General features: G+C 43.5%; 1 protein-coding gene across 1 annotated transcript; it reads left to right on the top strand.

The window, feature by feature from the left end:
• Positions 1–18561: 18561 nt before the first annotated feature.
• On the top strand, positions 18562–19886 carry LOC309964763 (germ cell-less protein-like 1; the record flags this gene model as incomplete). Its single annotated transcript, XM_082843917.1, is given in 3 exon segments — positions 18562–19194; positions 19196–19401; positions 19580–19886. Coding segments are annotated over 3 exon segments (1146 nt in total).
• Positions 19887–20868: the final 982 nt, after the last annotated feature.

Raw genomic sequence — 20868 nt, 5'->3', positions numbered from 1 at the left:
GGTGAAATTCGGCCAAGAGTCAATACTCTCACTAGTGCTTTCTGTCATGAAGCATTCAATTGAAGTTAATGTGTCTCCGCTTAGCAGAGTATCACACTTTAAGTCATTCCTTCTTTCAAAGTTCTTCATTGAATGGCTACTGAGCCTAGTACCGGTTAAAATCCTTTTGCAGCCAACAGGACAATAAGCTGGCAAAATCAGCTTAAAAACCACGTTAAACATTATAACTCCTTGGAGCACAGCAGGTGTTACAGAGGTTGGGTATTTATCTCTCTCTCTTTTTTTTTTTTTTTTGGCTGCATCGGGTCTTAGTTGCGGCATGTGGGATCTTTTGTTGCGGGGCGCAGGCTCTTCGTTGCGGGCGCGGGCTTCTCTCTAGTTGTGGTGCGTGGACTCCAGAGCGCGTGGGCTCTGTAGTTTGCGGCACGTGGGCTCTCTCGTTGAGGCATGTGAGCTCAGTAGTTGTGGTGTGCAGGCTCAGTTTCCCCGTGGCATGTGGGATCTCAGCTCCCCTACCAGGGATGGAACCCGCATCCCCTGCATTGGAAGGTGGATTCTTTACCACTGGACCACCAGGGAAGTCCTTATCTCTCTATTTTATTATTAACTTCTTGATAATGGACACCCTGTCCAATTTGACAAGGTTTGACTATAGATCATGAACATCAGAGAAGGAAGGGAAGTTAGATCCGCTAATCTACCACCTCATTTTATAGATAAAGACACTGGGGCTAAGTGAGATTAGAAGAGCCTTACAAATTCCTAGCGTCCTGGAGCTGGCTCAGAGCAAAACTGAGATGACCAACTCAAAGATCTTTACACTGTTTCTTGAATTGGATTGTTTGGTGGGTTGTTTTTTCTTTGTGACATTGGTTGCTACTAAAAATATCCTCCCCATGCTCAAAAGAGCTTTACAACTTTCCTTTGCATTTAGGATAAAATCCAAAGTCTTCATCTTGCCCCACAGGGTCTGGTGCAGCTAGCCCTCCAGAGGCATTCGTTTGGCAAACCCATCCCTCAGAACACTCTGCCCACTCCAATTTTTTTCTGTCCTCGCATCACTCCACACAAGATTCCAAGCCCTGAATGAAAGCCAGCTTGACCTGGCTTGGTCACATGACCTAGCTTGATCACAACCCCAACCCAAGAAGAATGGGGCTCCCCGAATGAAATCCCCCAAAATTAATCATCAGGTGTTGTTACCAAAGGAAGAGAAAGTGGATGGAAGGTGACCAACGCCAATGAACGTCCACTATGTTATCTCTCAGGCCTCAGCTTAAATGTCATTTTCTCAGGGAAGCTTTTCTTAACTACTCCATCTGTGATACTCTTTCATGACACTCCTGATTTTTCACTGTTCTCATCACATTTTATAAATATACATTTATTTGTTTGTTTGTTTCTGTCATGGTCTCCCTCCACGAGAGAAGGGACTGTGCTTGTTTACCCACTACTATATCCCCAACACCTGGTGTGGAGCCTAGGGCATAATCGGCTCTCAATATTTATTAAATGAATGAATGAATGAATAATATGGGCCTTATGATTCTTCTGACTCAGTCCGCATGACATTAGCTTTGTAAGAATGGTGAAAAAAACAAAGAGAACATGAGGGTATAGGTCTGTGGAAGACACACCTTGTTGTGACACTGTGGAGAGGACAGGAACTCACACTCAGGATGAAGGAGGAAACACTACCTTGTGCATTAGATGTGCCATGTTGCGCTGGGCTGTGCCAGTCTTGAGAGATAAATTATAGAAGCAGTGAAGTAAGAAAGGGGAGGTCTAGAATGGTGAAGGCAGCGTGCCTCAGAGTGTGTTTGCAGAAGTAGGAAGCCTCAAAGCTAAAACTGGGTTCGTGGCCTGGCTGCAGCTGCCAGGAGCACAGGTTAGCCGCGTATGTTCATAAAATTGCTCCCTCGGCCCCTTCCGTACCCGGCTGTGTAGCTTCTACAGCAGGGTTCCAGGCTCATCTGCTGACGGCCGCAGGTCCTTGGAGATGTTTTTACTACTCAGGGGCAAAACAAGATCTTATTAGAGCAATGTAAAGCTAAATGCATTCCATTTTTGTATCAATGAATATGAGACTTGTGATAGCTTGGGGTTTTGTCTTCAGCCATTTTTCAGCAAAATAAAAAGTTGGCAATCTCAGTACCCCCCTAAACGTCTTTGTAATGTTACAGGGCCATGCAATCTGAAAGCCTTGGACGTTACTACCTTACAATCTCAGAGACCTGGGTGACCCCTGCAAAGGCTCAGCAGACTCAATAGACCATCACTCATTCAACTGTTGTCGTTTGAATCGTGCCTCTGTTTCCTTTCCTGCCTGTCGCCTACATGGCAGACACATTAGCTGGTTAGAATTAGCTGGTTAGAAGCCTAAAGAGGCTTCACTCCCAGGACCACGTCTGTGGCCGTGGGTCAGGAGGAGATTGGTGGTGGCTCCGGAGATGTCCGGTCAGGAATGAGGCTCTGGGCTTGGGGTCTGGTCAATGACAGAGTACGTGTGTATGTGCGTGTGCACGTGTGTATGCATGCAGGCATGTAGGTGTGTGCTTGTGACAAAGGGAGTCCTCCTTAGGTCACCAACACTGTTCCAACAGAGGGGGGCTACTTACTCCTAAGAGGAGATATTGTTTTTAATCCCTGTGTTACAAAGGGGAAAACTGAGACCTAGCACACTTAAGTAATTCACCTAAAGCCCAACTGAATACAGACGTCAAACAGTTAACACCTTTGGCAATGTTTCCCTCCGCAGGTACACAACTGGTGTTAAAGTTAAATCCAATAAGAATTCCCAGAAGCTGACATTCTGGAAAGACTCTTCTAGAACTAGAGAAGGGGTGAAATTTATCTTCCCTAAACTGAGGAAAATACCCAATTTCTTGTATTTGACAAGTGGTGTAGCATTAAGTCCCCTACATTTACATTTCCACCAGAAGCTAGCCTACCCATTTCATACTCTTAGCTGGAATTTGAATTCCTCAGAGAAGACTACTGCATAAGTATCAAGTATTATAATAAAAATGTCTTGGGGGCTTCCCTGGTGGCACAGTGGTTGAGAGTCCGCCTGCCGATGCAGGGGACACGGGTTCGTGCCCCGGTCTGGGAGGATCCCACACGCGATGGAGCGGCTAGGCCCGTGAGCCATGGCCGCTGAGCCTGCGCGTCCAGAGCCTGTGCTCTGCAACGGGAGAAGCCACAGCAGTGAGAGACCCGCGTACCGCAAAAAAAAAAAAAAAAAAAAAAAAAAAAAAAGTCTTTTTCTCACTGGTAGTAATATCATACATATATACCTTTTTTAAAAAATATAGACTTGAAACCAAATTTTATACCTATTCAATTCTACAGTAAAGGGAGACTTGCCCATTTTCATAAAGCTGTAAAATCCCATATAAGGAAAGTTTTAGGATCTCTGCTTTCATTTGTACAAAGACATTGGAGCAGTAATGAAAAGTTCAACCAAGATCTTCATGCTCACTGCTTCTGGGTTTCTGAAATTTAAGTCTTCAGCTAAAGAATGGAAAGGAATCCCTACTCCACCCCACCGCTAGCAACCAAAGCAAACTCTCAAGCCAGCAACACCAGTGGATTCTTTCAACTTAATTTCTTCACAACTTTCTCCCTGCTGACAAGTGTTAAGTTTCTATTTCAACAGAAATAAGAGCTTCATTAACTTGCCTGTCTTCATGGTCATCTAATTCCTTTCAGGGTTTCATGGCATTTTTTTGGGGGGGGGGGGGGCTCGGGAAAGTAAGACCACAGTAACACACAACTCCCCAGAGCCCCGTTAAAGGCAGAACGGTTGGAATGGTTGGCGTGGGTGGAACAGAGCAGGAGACCCCACCTTTATTGCATAGGTTGTAAGTATTTCACCACAGGTTTTCAATTCCAAACCAAAAAGCAATGTTTCTTAACTACCTTAACTCTCAGACTCATAACCCTTAAGATGTTCATCAATGACTCATATACCAGCTGCCCCTTTGGTCTGGCACATTTTTTAACATCAAACGGCGTTTCCTATCAACTGTGCGCTTGTCCTCAAAGGAGCTTCATCAACAGCAGAAAGCACTGATGCGGTTTCTAGCCTTTACTTAACTCTCCCATCACTCCACGCGTATTTCCTGAGCACTTCGTATGTGCAGGCACTGCTGTTGAGTTTCGTGAATGCAGAGGCAAGCAAAAAAGACACAGTCCTTTCCCTCCCTAGAAAAGCTCACAGACCAGTGGAGAGAAAAATAAACATGTAATTACAAATGACTTTAAGTGTTTTGAAGAAAAAGAACAAGGCACCTTGAGAAAGTTTAATAACAGGACCTAATTCTAAATTGAGAGGTGTGGGAGGACCTTTCTGGAAGTGACCTTAAAGCAGAGACCTGCGAGATGAATGGGGGTGACTCCATGGGGAGCCCATGCTGGGGTACGTGGTCCTCCTCACCCAGGGAGTCTGTATTTCTTAGATGATGGCCAGGACAAGGAGTGCAACTCCACGGTACCTCATTGCTTTCAGAGAGGGGTCCTGGGAGACATGTGGCCTCACAGGTACAGACACAGGACAGGGATGGTCTTCCTTCACTACTCAACCCACACTCCGCTCTCTCAACTCCTGATTCCCGGCGGCGGCACTTGGGTGAACACATCAAGTGAGGATCACTTAGGTTACCAGTCCAGGTGAGTGCTTTACCTGGTTCCTGTGTGTGTGCAGCCTCTACACCTAAGCTGTAAGCTCTTGGAGAGCAGGTGACTCTGTTTTATTCTCCTTGAGCGATGCTCACAGTGCCTAGAAAAGAGCTTGCCTCGTAGCTGCTGTTCAGTGAACACCTGCTTAATTGAATTGGATTTCATCTCAGCGTTTACTTGTGTGGTAAACATCTGATACAAAAGAAGAGCCACACTAGACAAAGTAAGTATGCTTTAGAAGAGCAGAGATTAAAAGAAAACGGCGGGCTTCCCTGGTGGCGCAGTGGTTGGGAGTCCGCCTGCCCATGCAGAGAACATGGGTTCGTGTCCCAGTCCGGGAGGATCCCACGTGCCGCGGAGCGGCTGGGCCCGTGAGCCATGGCCGCTGGGTCTGCGCGTCCGGACCCTGTGCTCCGCAACGGGAGAGGCCACAGCGGCGAGAGGCCCGCGTACCGCAAAAAGAAAAAAAAAAAAAAAAGAAAATGGCATGAAGAGTATAGGAATGGAAGCACTTTCTGAAGCTTCAGGAAATCTGGCCTGTATGGCTTTGATTGAATCTGAAAGACCACAGTTCCCCGGTTCTAAGACTCAGCTGTAAGATGCAACGCTGATTTGATTGAACAACAGTTTACTTCTCTGGGCATTGGGAGGAGAGAGCTGCTTTCAGTGTATACACATATTGAGAGTGATATCCTGATTTCAGAAACATCAACATGCTACCAAAAAGTATGTCTTATAATAATAATTTAAAAAATCAGTACTCATCAGTAGTTTTCATGGGAGTTAAAATTTATCTTCTCTTTTGCCTGCCTTATAGCCACAGTAATTTTTTTTCTTTTCTGTTTTCTTCCTTTCTTTTTTGATAATAGTGCCTCAACTTCCTCTGAGAAATTATTCTTCCTCACTAGATACAGTCTGCTGAGGTATTTGATCAAGGTGCCCAGCTCTCCTCTAGTGCAGAGATGGGCACCTGACCTGAGCTAGGCCCACTCAGACATTGGAACAATGATCAAGGGTTGAAAACCTGGCCCCAGATGGAACTTACTTATTCTAGACATGGGATACAGATAAGACTGTCCAGAAGCTTCTGCTACAGAGGTCCTCTAAAACTGCCTGGCTCCAGAGTTAGTTTCTGTTATTTACAGCTAAGAAATGCTAAATCATACACTGCCCTTGACTGCTGGTACATGTAGAATTGGAGTTCTTAACCGGGGGTCCATGGTTGGAAATGGTCCATGGATGTCCATTAGGAGTTCCACAAATATGATATAATTTTTATACCTGTAGATAATGCATTTTGGGGGTGAGATGGCCTACAGATAGCTTTCAATAGATTCTCAAAGAATCCGTGGCTGAAAATAGGTTAGAAACCGCTGATTCCAGAACAAGGATTCTTAAGCAAAGTCTGTGGATAAATCTGGTTGGGGGAAAATGATATCTTTGCTTTCACTAGCTTCCATACATGTTCCTTTCCATTATGAATATAAGCAACAAACCACAGTATTATTAGCAATACCTGTGACTTTGGCATCAATAGAACTCAGATATTTTCATATCACATTATAGTGTTGCAGATATCTCAAAATATAATTTACACCTCTCACTACTTTAAAATTACAGTGTTATTAGATCCACAGCTAGGTTTCATTAGTCAATGTATTAACGAGGTATACATAACACTCGATCACCAAATACTTTAATATTTTATAACTGCATCTCAGTATAATTGGCTTCCTTTGTAATCCTCTATGCTTTATTTCATCTAAATTATTATCTTAAGAAAAGGTCCAAGAGCTTCATCAGACTGCCAAGAGGCTGATAATACAAAAAGGTTACTAGCCCCCTTGGGAAAAATTTGGTAGGACTGTCTCCTAGCCTTACGGGTATTGGTTCTACAGCCTTACCTGTATACCTTCTATCCTGTAGTTCCTCTCCTTTCAACAACCTGACATATTGGCTCCCAGCATTGCTACCTCTGAATTTCTCCAAAGCAGCAGGCATTATTGCCTGTGACCCAGAGAGACACACACACACTTCTATGAATCATAAGACAGAAAAAAGCAAAAAATTAATAATAAATTTTAAAATTAAAGAGAGAGATCTGGAATAGTTAAATCCATGGAGACAGAAAGCAGATGAGTGGTTGCCATGTGCCAGAGGGAGGAGGAAAGGAGAGGTAACTGCTTAATGGATGCAGGGTTTCCTCTTGGGGTGATGGAAATGTTATGGAACTAGAAAGAGATGATGGATGCAGAGCATAGCCCTGTGCATGTACTAAATGCCACTGAATTATCCACTGTAAAAGGGCTAATTCTATATTATGTGAATTCTATCTCAGTAAAACATACGGTAAAATAATCAATCAGGGTTTCCCTGGCAGCACAGTGGTTAAGAATCTGCCTGCCAATTCAGGGAACATGGGTTTGAGTGCTGGTCCGGGAAGAGCCCACATGCCGCACAGCAACTAAGCCCATGTGCCACAACTACTGAGCCTGCGCTCGAGAGCCCGAAGCCACTACTATTGAGCCCACGTGCCACAACTACTGAAACCTAAGCGCCTAGAGCCCATGCTCCACAGCAAGAGAAGACACTGCAATGAGAAGCCCACGCATCGCAACAAAGAGTAGCCCCCACTCGTTGCAACTAGAGAAAGCCTGCGCGCAGCAACGAAGACCCAATGCAGCCAAAAATAAATAAATTAAATAAATAAATCTTTTAAAAAGTCAATAAGTCAGAGGAAACTCCATTATAAAGTCACCTGGGAATTCAAGGGCCTACTTAGAGGAATGAAGAAAAAATATCCCTGTCACTTCACACCAGTTAGAATGGGCATCATCAGAAAATTTACAAACAACAAATGCTAGAGAGGGTGTGGAGAAAAGGGAACCCTCTTGCCCTCTTGGTGGGAATGTGCATTGATACGGCACTATGGAGAACAGTATGGAGGTTCCTTAAAAAACTACAAATAGAATTACCATATGACCCAGCAATCCCACTACTAGGCATATACCCTGAGAAAACCATAATTCAAAAAGAGTCATGTACCCCAATGTTCATTGCAGCTCTATTTACCATAGCCAGGAAATGGAAGCAACCTAAATGCCCATCGACAGACGAATGGATAAAGAAGATGTGCTACATACATACAACAGAATATTACTCAGCCATAAAAAGGAATGAAATTGGGTCATTTGTAGAGATGTGGATGGACCTAGAGACTGTCATACAGAGTGAAGTAAGAAAGAGAAAAACAAATATCGTATATTAACGCATATATGTGGAACCTAGAAAAATGGTACAGATGAACCAATTTGCAAGGCAGAAATTGAGACACAGATGTAGAGAACAAACGTATGGACACCAAGAGGGAAAAGCGGGGGTTGGTGGTGGTGGGATGAATTGGGAGATTGGGATTGACATGTATACACTAATATGTATAAAATAGATAACTAATAAGAACCTGCTGTATAAAAAATAAATAAATAAAATTAAATTTAAAAAAAAATAAATAATTAATTGGGATTGACATATACACACTAATGTGTATAAAATAGATAACTAATAAGAACCTCCTGTCTAAAAAATAAATAAATAAAATTTAATTAAAAAAATAAAATAAAATAAATAATAAAGAGAAAAAAAGATCCCGAAGTTTTATGCTATTTTATTTCCTCTCTCCCCTTCCCCCCACAGGCCCCCCGAGTTGCTCATGTACACTACAATTTCAGCTCACTTACGAAATTGCTAATGTGTACTTTAGCCTACACATTAAATTCCGGTTTGCACTTACGCATATTAAAACACACCACTAAATACTCATCTGACAAGCTGTATTTTAAACCTCAAACAAGGTTTTATTGTGCCTGGATGCATTTTAATATACCTGCTAAATTTCTGCTGGAGTGAAAAACGGCTGGCAGTGATGACTGATAAGGGAGGAGGGTCTCTCCTGTCCTATCCCTCACATGCTGCTTCTGCTTGGGAGAACTGGGGGTTGGCAGCCCCTACCGCCTGAGAGCTCTAGAGAGCTTTCGGGAAAAGATTTCCGACATGATCTGATGGCCTCAAGCAGGGTCTGAGAGATCACTGAAAGGCTTCCCATTCCGGTAACTCCAGGACCTCAGTGTCTCCCATCAGAGTTCTCGGTCTCTGCCAGCCTCCGTCAGAGCAGACAGGGATTAACCTTTCACAAGCCCCTCTCACATCCTTCATAATTCCCTCTCTGCCTGGGTTTTGAAATCCTTCTCCTGCTCAGCAGCCCTTGTGTCTCCACACAGCCTGCGGGATGACGCCCAAGCATCTCAGCCCAGCACTGCCGTTTTTTGAGGCCCCGGACAGTGGTGAGTGCTTGGTTAGGTTTCCCATCAAGTGCCTTAAATGATGCTTATGAGCATCATGGTCTTTTCACGGCCATTTGGAGATGGGGAAATCAGGCTCGAGGTCATTCAAAGTCGCACACTGGTCAAGCCCTCCCCACATTTCCCTGCCACCTTCCTTTCCATCCTTCCTCGGCCATTTCTGTACTCAGCTTCAGCCAGGCTTCTCCTCACCGTCCCCTGACTGTGTCACAAGGGACCTCCACCCAGAATGGCTTTCCCTTCTCGGTCCCAAATCCCCCCATTCCTCAGGGTATGGCTCCCTCTTCTCCAAGAAGCTTTCTCAGCCCCCAGTGCTCCGGCCTCCTCTGAATCCCCGTTTATTACACCACCCACTGCTCACTGACCATGTGCAGGGATCGCCTGGCAGAGAGGCTGTATCTTGCCTCCCTGCCGCCCCCAACCCCCATCCCCTTCAGCAAAAATCCTCTCTGAGGGCAGGGACTGTGTCCTTTTCCTCTTTGTATTTACTGCAGTACCTGATAGGATTGAGAGATGGAAAGTGCTTGATTCTCTCAATCAGCAGGAGATCGGTTTTTTTCAGGCCAAAGCATTGAGCCTATTGCCCAGCTTCTGTATCTCTCCTTCCTCCCGGGGAAGCCTGACAAGGTTGCAAGTCATTCTGCGCAGCCTGCCCCGCACAGGTGAGCCCGGCCTCGCTTGGGGCTTTTTTCCTGCTCTACCACCTCTTCCAGAGGCAGCCTGTTTCCTTTGTAGCTGGAAGATGAAAAGCGTTCTTTCTTCCCTTTACATGTCTAATGACATCATCCTTCTCAGGCGGGGACATTGGGAAATTCATGGCAATGAACTATGGCTGCTTATTCAGAGAATCAGCAGGCTGTGCCCTGTCTCCCAGTGACCGAAGGCTGCTGAGGAGGTGGTGTGTGGATCGTGTTGGCAGGAGGAAAGGGTTCAGTAGCATTAGGCACCCACAGGAGAGGACAGGGGCCTTGGGATGGGGGAATTGGATGAAAGCCATAGCTGCCTGTATCATGTGATTTCAGTGATGCTGTAAGACCCCAAGGGTCCCCTACCATGTTCCTTTGAGCTTGTGATGGTTTCTTCGTTCCTTCTGTGTTCAAAATTCCTATCATATCACTTCTTCTCTGTTTTAGATCATGTGGCTTCTTCCCTTCTACACTGTCTTGCCTTAGATGCACATGTTAGGAAGATTAATTAGGGGTGGGGTGGGTATGGGTGACACTGGTTTTCTGGGAAGATGGGCCCAGCTGGTGAAGGGTAAGAAACACCAGAATGAGTAGGCTTCACCCAATTTCTGCAGAGGACTAGTTGTCACTCTGGGGACACTTTGACAGGTACAGGCAGTCAGAAAAGCAGAACAGGTAAGTCAGGAGTAGGGTAGGAGAGTGAGGAAGTGTCTACGAGGGAAAGGGCATAAGGTGAGTGAGAGGAGGACACATAAAGCATTTGACTCAGGTCAGCCTGACCAGCTCCCTGAGATGGGGCCAGGCCAAGCTGGCCCAGCAACAGACTATGGAAATCCAGCCCGCAAAATGACAGGCCGAAGATGAGCGTTTAGACGGGCAGCAGATATCAGGTGGAACCAGAGAGATGTAGGAGCACCCAGCCAAAAGCGACAAGCAGGCAGGAAGTCAGAATGAGTGACGTCATAGGTCCCCCGCCCCCCAGGACAAAGCTCCAACCCGGCTGTTGCAGGAAGAGGAGAGACATGGAGGGGTGGCCTTAAAAAGCAAGGAGCCCCTGCAGTAGGGGGACTGGAAGACCAAGCAGTTTCTCCAGAGAGAAATCACTGTGAATCAGGGACGCAGCCGAAGCACATCCTGCTGTATGAGAATAACAAGGTCTTCAAAGATATATGTGCTGGTTTTTTAATTGTGGCAGGATACACAGAACATAAAATTTATCCTTTTAACTGATTTAAAGTGTACAATTCAGTAGCATTAATTACATTAACAGTGCTGTGCCACCAGCACTACTGTCGAGTTCCAGAACATTTTCATCACCCTCAACAGAAACCCATACCCATTAGGCAGTCACTCACATTCCACCTGCCCACCAGTTCCTGGCTGCCACTCATCTGCTTTCTGTTTCTCTGCATTTGTCTATTCTGGACATTTTATATAAATGGAATCATACAACAGGTAACCTTTTGTGTCTGGCTTCTTTCACTTGGCATAATGGTTTCAAGTTTCATCCATGGAGTAACCTGTGATGGTTAATTTCATGTGTCAACTTGACTGGGCCACGGGGTGCCCAGATATTTGGTTAAACATTAATTCTGGGTGTGTCTGTGAAGGTGTTTCTGGATGAGATGAACATCTGAACTGGTAGACTGAGTAAAGCTGACTGCCCTCCCCAGTGAGGGTGGGCCTCATGCAATCCATTGAGGGGCTGAGGAGAACCAAAATGCTGAGCAAGGGAAAATTTGCTCTCTGTCTCTCTGCCTGTTTTCAAGCATGAACTTGGACTTAGACTGGAGCTTACACCATTGGCTCTCCTAGTTCTCAGGCCTTTGGACTTGGACTGGAACTATACCATTGGCTCTCCTGAGTATTGGCTTGCAGGCTGAAGATCTTGGGACTTATTAGCCTCCATAACCATGTGAGCTAATTCCTTATTATGTGTGTATAATATATTAATTTATTTTATATGTCTCCTATTGGTAGAAGATATATAGGTATACCAATATTAATATATTTAATATATATTATAATATAGGTGTTATATATTTTATATATATATATATATATATATATATATACATATATATATACACATAACATGTATCAGTACTTCACTTTTTCAATGACTGCATACTATTCCATTGTACAGATATACCACATTTTGTTAACCCATTCACCAGTTGATGGGCATTTGGGTTGTTTCCACCATGCACCAGATTTTGAATCCTGGTTAAGTCAAGTCACTTAACCTCTCTAGGCACCTGTTTCATCACATGTGGCTTTCTTACGAAGAGTAAGTGAGATAAAGCATGTAGGAGCCTGACATAGATAAGGCAATCCATAACTTGTTTTCCTTACCTGGCATCAGGACCCAGATCAGTAGGCCCAACAGCAGAGCTAACCTGCAATGGATCTGGGTTCCTTAAATTCCCACTCAAACCAGAACTGGACCCAGAATCAGGGCAGAGGGGACACCTGCAGGTAGAGGACAAGAGGTCTTCGTTGTGAGGGAAGGAAATTGGACCCTCTCTTGCGCTCCTGCCTCTCCCTAGCGCACACACTTAGGGAATGGAGGTTCTGAATCAGGGCCCCAAAACACGCGTATGCCTCTGTTTCACAGCATCTTAGGCCAATAAATATCGTGAGGAAATATCTCACACTTAAACTGTCAGAAATGCCACACATTTTGCAAATGTTTGAAAGATAAGGCACACACTGCCATCATATCCTATCGTAGAAATAAGTACTCTTCAGGTTTATTTGCAACTGTTGTTCAGATTATTCTATAGCATGCACTCACAGTACATAAAGCTTGTGAAAAAATAACACCTATCATTCCCTAAATCACAGTAATTTCAGAAGGTTACATTTACATTCACTTTTTTTTTATGTTCTGTAACTGTAAATGTTGCTCTCCTAGATGTCATAAAAGGCAACTTGAAAAGTGAGTTTAAATGCACTGAGTCTTCTGTGCTACAGGCACACAGACAGAATAGCTTACTCCACATTCATACATGACCAATTCAATGGCCAACCTAAGAGCACTGACCTGGGTCTCAGGAGGCCCTGCATGCATGCTCCTGTGGGGCTGTGGACATGCCCCTTAACTGCTCAGAGCCCCAGTTTCCTCACCTGTGCCGTCCATTCACTCAGCAGCACTCTCTGAGGACCACAGTGAGCCACCCACTGGCCAGGCTCTGGGGTCACAGAGAAGAGTAAGACCTATACCACTTACTCTCAGAAACCCACAGTCAAGCAGGGAAGTAGCTAACACACTCAATGCCTTACTATGTGCCAGGGGTTGTTCTTGCATTTCATACATATTAGCTCATAAGATCCTTCCAACAACCCTACAAGTGGATAGTATTATTCATACTATTATTACCTTCATTTCACAAATGAGGAAACTAAAGCACAGGGTGGTTCAGTCACTTACCTGGCTAGTCAAGAGCAAACATAGGTAGTCTGGTTTAAGAGACCACCCTGCAGCCACTATAGAAAACAGTATGGAGGTTCCTTAAAAAATGAAAAATGGAACTACCATACGATCCAGCAATTCTACTCTTGGGTATAGATCCAGAAAAAATAAAGACACTAATTCGAAAAGATTGATGCAGCGCTATTTACAGTAGCCAAGACATGGAAGCAACACAAGTGCCCATCAACACACAACTGGATTAAGAAGATGTGGTACAGATACACAATGGAATATTACTCAGCCATAAAAAAGAATGATATACTGCCATTTGCAGCAAATTGGATGGACCTAGAGAATATTATCCTTGGTGAAATAAGTCTGACAAAGAAAGACAAATATCAATACTATATGATATCACTTATATGTGGAATCTAAAAATTAGTGCAAATAAATGTATATGCAAAACAGAAAGAGATTCACAGATATAGAAAACAAACTTCTGGTGACCAAAGGGGAAAGGGAAGGGGGGAGGGGCAAATTAGGACCATGATATCAACAGATATTATTATATAGAGAAAATAGGTAAGCAACAAGGATTTACTGTACAGTACAGGGAATTATACCCATTATCTTATAATAACCTATAATGAAATATAAGCTGCAAAAATATTGAATCACTATGCTGCACATCTGAAAGTCACACAATATTGTAAATCAACTAAACTTCAATTTAAAAAAGAGTCTACCCTGTTACTCACCACAGATTGTGCCCAGTGCATATTCACATAATAGACCTCGATGCAAATGACACAGGAGCATAGAGCAGAGCAATGGATTTCATCTGAATGAAAGTAAGGAAGGCATCAGACATGACTATGTATCTTGGCCAAGAAAAATGAGTAGGATCTCAGCCAGCAGGGATAGGGGAAAGAAACCATAGGGGGCAAAAATCTGGAGGTGGCAAGCATGTGACATAGTCAGGGAATGTGAAAAAAGCCCTGGTGAAAAGAGCAAGGCTAGGGCTTCCCTGGTGGCACAGTGGTTGAGAGTCCGCCTGACGATGCAGGGGACACGGGTTCGTGCCCCGGTCCTGGAAGATCCCACATGCCGCGGAGCGGCTGTGCCCGTGAGCCATGGCCGCTGAGCCTGCGCGTCCGGAGCCTGTGCTCCGCAACGGGAGAGGCCACAGCAGTGAGAGGCCCGCGTACCGCAAAAAAAAAAAGAGCAAGGCTACACAGGTGAGAATGAGAATAGGGCACAGGTCCACTCTGAGGCCCTTCTAGTTCTTAATGCTGTGCCTTACCTACAAATTGTATCTACAATCCTTCATTCAAGGACACACAATGCTTGTCTATACATTAACAGTCACACTGGGGTTAAAGAAGCATATGCCTCTCTATCGCACCACCCAGATTTCCTTTAACCAGTTCACATGATGTGTTGTATATTTCATCTTGCATATTTTGAACATCTGCCATTTACTGAGCAAACACTTTGAACATTAACTCAATGCCCAGCATCCTCTTCATTCTTACTGCACCACAGGCCTCATGTCTTGCCCACAGGCTCTGCTTTCTCTAATCCATGTTCCCTCACCTGTGTGGCATTAAACTAATCACTCTGATTTCCTAAGCTCTCTCCCACTTCCACGGCCAACCATGCTTCCAGCGCAAAGTTCGTCCTCTTTAGCATAGCATTCAGCACCCTTCTCCATGGTTTGTGGTCTAACCTTCAACCTAATCTCCTGCCACTCCTCACCCCTCCATCATTAACCCTCTATCCCAAGGCCCAGCCCACGCCAAACCACTCCCCAACAAAACAGCACGTACCAGCTGACTTTCTGACAGCCCCAGACAGCTCTCACTCCTTCCTCTCACAGGTCTCTGCTCTTAACTGCGTGGCAGTACTCACCTGATCATCCAGTTACATCTGAAACCCTTAGGTATGTTTCCCCAAGGTTCACCTGACCTGCTTTTTGTATGGCTACTCAGGCAACAAATGCATGCCTATCTAGTGACCGTACTAAAACCAGGCATGTTAAGTTACAAATATTGACATGGTTAGGTGGTCATTACTCACAAAGAAATGTATAGGATTTTTTTAGAATTTATTACTTAATATTCTTAAGATATCATTCACCAAATACATATTGAGCTTACCAGGGGGGAATGTGGGGAGGGATAAATGGGGGATTGGGATTGACATATACAGACTACTATATATAAAATAGATGACTAATAAGGACCTGCTGTACAGCAAAGGGAGCTCTACTCAATAGTCTGTAATGACCTATATGAGAAAAGAATCTAAAAAAGAGTGGATGTATGTATATGTGTAACTGATTCACTGTGCTGTACAGCAGAAAGTAACACAACATTGTAAGTCAACTATACTCCAATAAAAATTTTTTAAAATACATATTGAGCACTTCCTCTGTTCCTTGCACACACTAGGTATTGGTGATAGAGTAGCGGGCAAGACTGATGAGGAAACTGCCAAAAAGAGCTTACAAAATATTCTAGGTGGAGAGACCAATCCCAAGTAATGAAATTGAAACTGTGATTAAAAATCTCCCAACAAACAAAAGTCCAGGACCAGATGGCTTTACAGGTGAATTCTATCAAACATTTAGAGAAGAGCTAACACCTACCCTTCTCAAACTCTTCCAAAAAATTGCAGAGGAAGGAATACTCCCAAACTCAATCTACAAGTCCACCACCACCCTGATACCAAAACCAGACAAAGATACAACAAAAAAAGAAAATTACAGAACAATATAACTAATGACTATAGATGGAAAAATCCTCAACAAAATACCAGCGAACAGAATCCAACAACACATTAAAAGGATCATACACCGTGACCAAGTGGGATTTATCCCAGTGATGCAAGTATTCTTCAATATACACAAATCAATCAATGTGATTCTCCATATTAACAAAATGAAGAAGAAAAACCATATGATCGTCTCATAGATGCAGAAAAATCTTCTGACAAAATTCAACACCCATTTATGATAAAAACTCTCTAGAAAATGGGCATAGAGGAAACCTGCCTCAACATAATAAACGCCATATATGACAAACCCAAAGCAAACATCATTCTCAATGGTGAAACACTGAAAGCATTTCCTCTAAGATCAGGAACAAGACGAGAATGTCCACTCTCACCACTATTATTCAGCATAGTTTTGGAAGTCCTAGCCATGGCAAACAGAGACAAGAAATAAAAGGAATACAAATTGGAAAAGAAGAAGTAAAACTGTCACTGTTTGCAGATGACATGACACTATACATAGAGAATCCTAAAGATGCCACCAAAAAACTACTAGAGCTAATCGATGAATTTGGTAAAGTTGTAGGATACAAAATTAATGCACAGAAATCTCTTGCATACCTATATGCTAAAAATGAAAGATCAGAAAGAGAAATTAAGGAAACAATCCCATTCACCACTGCAACAAAAAGAATAAAATACCTGGGAATAAAACTACCTAAGGAGGTAAAAGACCTGTACTCAGAAAACTATAAGACACTGATGAAAGAAATCAAAGACAACACAAACAGATGGAGAGATATACCATGTTCTTGGATTGGAAGAATCAATATTGTGAAATGACTATACTACCCAAAGCAATCTACAGATTTGATGCAATCCCTATCAAATTACCAACAGCATGTTTTACAGAACTAGAACAAAAATATTAAAATTTGTATGGAGACACAAAAGACCCCAAATAGCCAAAGCAATCTTGGGGGAAAAAAAACAGAGCTGGAGGAATTACACTCCCTGACTTCAGACTATACTACAAAGCTACAGTAACCAAGAGAGTATGGTACTGGCACAAAAACAGAAATATAGATCAATGGAACAGGATAGAAAGCCCAGAGATAAACCCACGCACCTATGGTCACCTAATCTGTGACAAAGGAGACAAGGATATACAATGGAGAGAAGACAGTCTGTTCAATAAGTGGTGCTGGGAAAACTGGACAGCTACATGTAAAAGAATGAAATTAGAACACTCCCTAACACCATACACAAAAATAAACTCAAAATGGATGAGAGTCCTAAATGTAAGACTGGACACTATAAATCTCTTATAGGAAAACATAGGAAGAACTCTCTTTGACATAAATCACAGCAAGATCTTTTTTGACCCACCTCCTAGAGTAATGGAAATTAAAACAAATTAAACAAATGGGACCTAATGAAACTTAAAAGCTTTTGCACAGCAAAAGGAAACTATAAACAAAACAAGACAAAAAGACAACCCTCAGAATGGGAGAAAATATTTGCAAACAAAGCAACGGACAAAGGATTAATCTCCAAAATATATAAACAGCTCATGCAGCTCAGTATCAAAAAAACAAACAACCCGATCAAAAAGTGGGCAGAAGACCTAAATAGACATTTTTCCAAAGAAGACATACAGATGGCCAAGAGGCAAATGAATAGCTGCTCAACATCACTAATTATTAGAGAAATGCAAATAAAAACTACAATGAGTTAGTTATTACCTCACACCAGTCAGAATGGCCATCATCAGAAAATCTGCAAACAACAAACACTGGAGAGGGTGTGGAGAAAAGAGAACCCTCTTGCACTGTTGGTGGGATGTAAATTGATACAGCCACTATGGAGAACAGTATGGAGGTTCCTTAAAAAACTGCAAATAGAATTACCATATGACCCAGTAATCCCACTACTGGGTATATACCCTGAGAAAACCATAATTCAAAGACACACGCACCCCAGTGTTCATTGCAGCACTATTTACAATAGCCAGGTCATGGGGGCAACCTAAATGCCCATCAACAGACGAATGGATAAAGAAGTTGTGGTACATATATACAATGGAATATTACTCAGCCATAAAAAGGAATGAAATTGGGTCATTTGTAGAGATGTGGATGGACCTAGAGACTGTCATACAGAGTGAAGTAAGTCAGAAAGAAAAACAAATATCGTATATTAATGCATACATGTGGAATCTAGAAAAATGGTACAAATGAACCAGTTTGCAGGGCAGAAATAGAGATACAGATGTAGAGAACAAACATATGGGCACCAAGGGGGCAAAACATTGTGGGGGGGATGAATTGGGAGATAGGGTTGACATATATATACACTAATATGTATAAAGTAGATAACTAATAAGAACCTGCTGTATTAAAAAAATAAAATTCAAAAAAAAATGTTCACCTGCGGTCCGGGCGCGCGGCGCAGGCAGACGCGGGGAGCAGGGCGGAGGATGGAGGCAGCAGCGCCCTCTGCAACGGTCCGGGCTGCACATGAGAAGGTGGCGGTGTAGGCACGCGGGCTACGTGGAGGCCGGCGGTGGCGGCCGGGCCATGGCGGGAAACCGCCTTCGTCGGGCTCGCTGAGGTGCGCTCTCTGAAGTCCCTGCGAGCCGTGACCCATGCGCTCGCTGAGCAGCCGAGTGCTGCGCCACCAGGGGCGAGCCCAAGCCCAGCAGGAGCTGGGTTCTGGGGCTGGGGGCTCGGCCCGGAGGCCGGAGACTGGTGGCGACGCGGCCGCGCACGGCTTCTATTACTGTCCGGGCAGCCGCAAGTGCAAGCGGAGCAGCGGGGCCTTCTGCTACTGTCACCCCGGTTCCAAGACAGACGAGGATGAGCAGGAAGGGGACGGGCAGCAGCGACTCCTCAACACCCCTCGGAGGAAAACACTGAAGAGTACGTCCAAATATATTTATCAAACATTATTTTTAAATGGTGAAAACAGTGACATTAAGATTTGTGCTCTGGAAGAGTGGAGCTTACACAAAATGTATTTATGTCAATCTGGCTACTTTCCTAGTATGTTCAGTGGTTCATGGAAGGAGTCCAGCATGAATATTATTGAACTGGAGACTCCAGACCAGAATATTGATATAGAAGCACTGCAGGTGACATTTGGGTCATTGTATCGAGATGATGTCTTAATAAAGCCCAGTCGAGTTATTGCCATTTTGGCAGCAGCTCGTATGCTACAGTTGGATGGTTTAATACAGCAGTGTGGTGAGACAATGAAGGAAACAATTAATGTGAAAACCCGTATGTGGCTATTACATATCGGCAGGGACCTATGGACTGGATTCTGTAAAGAAAAAGTGCCTTGAATGGCTTCTAAACAATTTGATGACTCACCAGAATGTTGAACTTTTTAAAGAACTCAGTATAAATGTCATGAAACAACTCATTGGTTCATCTAACTTATTTGTGATGCAAATGGAGATGGATGTATACACAGCCCTTAAAAAGTGGATGTTCCTGGGCTTCCGTGGTGGTGCAGTGGTTGAGAGTCTGCCTGCCGATGCAGGGGACACGGACACGGTCCGGGAGGATCCCACCTGCCGCGGAGCGGCTGGGCCCGTGAGCCATGGCCGCTGAGCCTGCGCGTCCGGAGCCTGTGCTCGGCAACAGGAGAGGCCACAGCAGTGAGAGGCCCGCGTACCGCAAAAAAAAAAAGTGGATGTTCCTTCAACTTGTGCTTTCTTGGAATGGATCTTTAAAACAGCTTTTGACTGAAACAGATGTCTGGTTTTCTAAGAGGAGAAAAGATTTTGAAGGTATGACCTTCCTTGAAACTGAGCAAGGAAAACCATTTGTGTCAGTATTCAGACACTCAAGGTTACAGTATATTATCAGTGATTTGGCCTCTGCGAGAATTAACGAACAAGATTCTCTAGTACCTTCAGAATGGCTATCTTCTGTGTATAAACAGCAGTGGCTTGCTATGCTCTGAGAAGAACAAGACAGTGAGGTGCGGTAAGTATGGTGCATCACAGCATTGTTCATTAAATATACATATTTTTTTTTTTACTGAAATATAGTTAATTTACAATATTGTGTTAGTTTCAGGTGTACAGCAAAGAGATTCAGTTATATATTTTTTTTCAGATTATTTTCCATTATAGGTTATTATAAGATACTGAATATAGTTCCCTGTACTATATAATAAATCCTTGTTGCTTATCTGTTTTATGTATAGTAGTTTGTATCTGTTAATCTCATACTCCTAATTTATCCCACCACCCCTCCCTTTCCCCTTTGGGAGCCGTAAGTTTGTTTTCTTTGTCTGTGAGTTCTTCTGTTTTTTGTGTAGATTCATTTGTATTATTTTTTTGGATTCCACATATAAGTGAAATCTTTAATTGTCTTTTTCTGTTTGACTTATTTCACTTAGTGTGATATTCTCTGGGTCCATCCATGTTGCTGCACATGGCAATATTTAGTTCTTTTTTGTGACTGAGTAATACATATTCCATTGTATATAAATGTGCCACATCTTCCTAATCCAGTCATCTGTTGATGGGCCCTTGGGCTGCTTCAGTGTCTTGGTTCTTGTGGATGGTGCTGCTATGAACATTGGGGTGCATGTATCTTTTTGAATTAGAGTTTTCATCTTTTGGGGATGTATGCCAAGGTGTGGAATTGCTGGGTGTGGTGGCTCTAATTTTGTTTTTGGGGGGGATCTCCACGCAGTTTTCCATGAGGGCTGCACCAGTTTACATCCCCACCAGCAGTGTGGGAGGGTTCCCTTTTCCCCACACCCTGTCCAGATTTATTGTTTGTGGACTTTTTGATGGTGGCCATTTTGACTGGTGTGGGGCGATATCTCATGATGGTTTTGATTTGCATTTCTCTAATGGTTATTGATGTTGAGGATCTTTCCAGGTGCCTGTTGGCCATCTGTGTGTCATCTTTGGAGGGGTGTCTGTTTGGGT

Source organism: Leucopleurus acutus (genome assembly GCF_964270905.1).
Source record: "Leucopleurus acutus genome assembly, chromosome: 8".
NCBI classification, from domain to species: Eukaryota; Metazoa; Chordata; class Mammalia; order Artiodactyla; family Delphinidae; genus Leucopleurus; species Leucopleurus acutus.
Note: the sequence above shows the minus strand (reverse complement) of the source record. Positions and strands in the feature narration are given on the sequence as shown.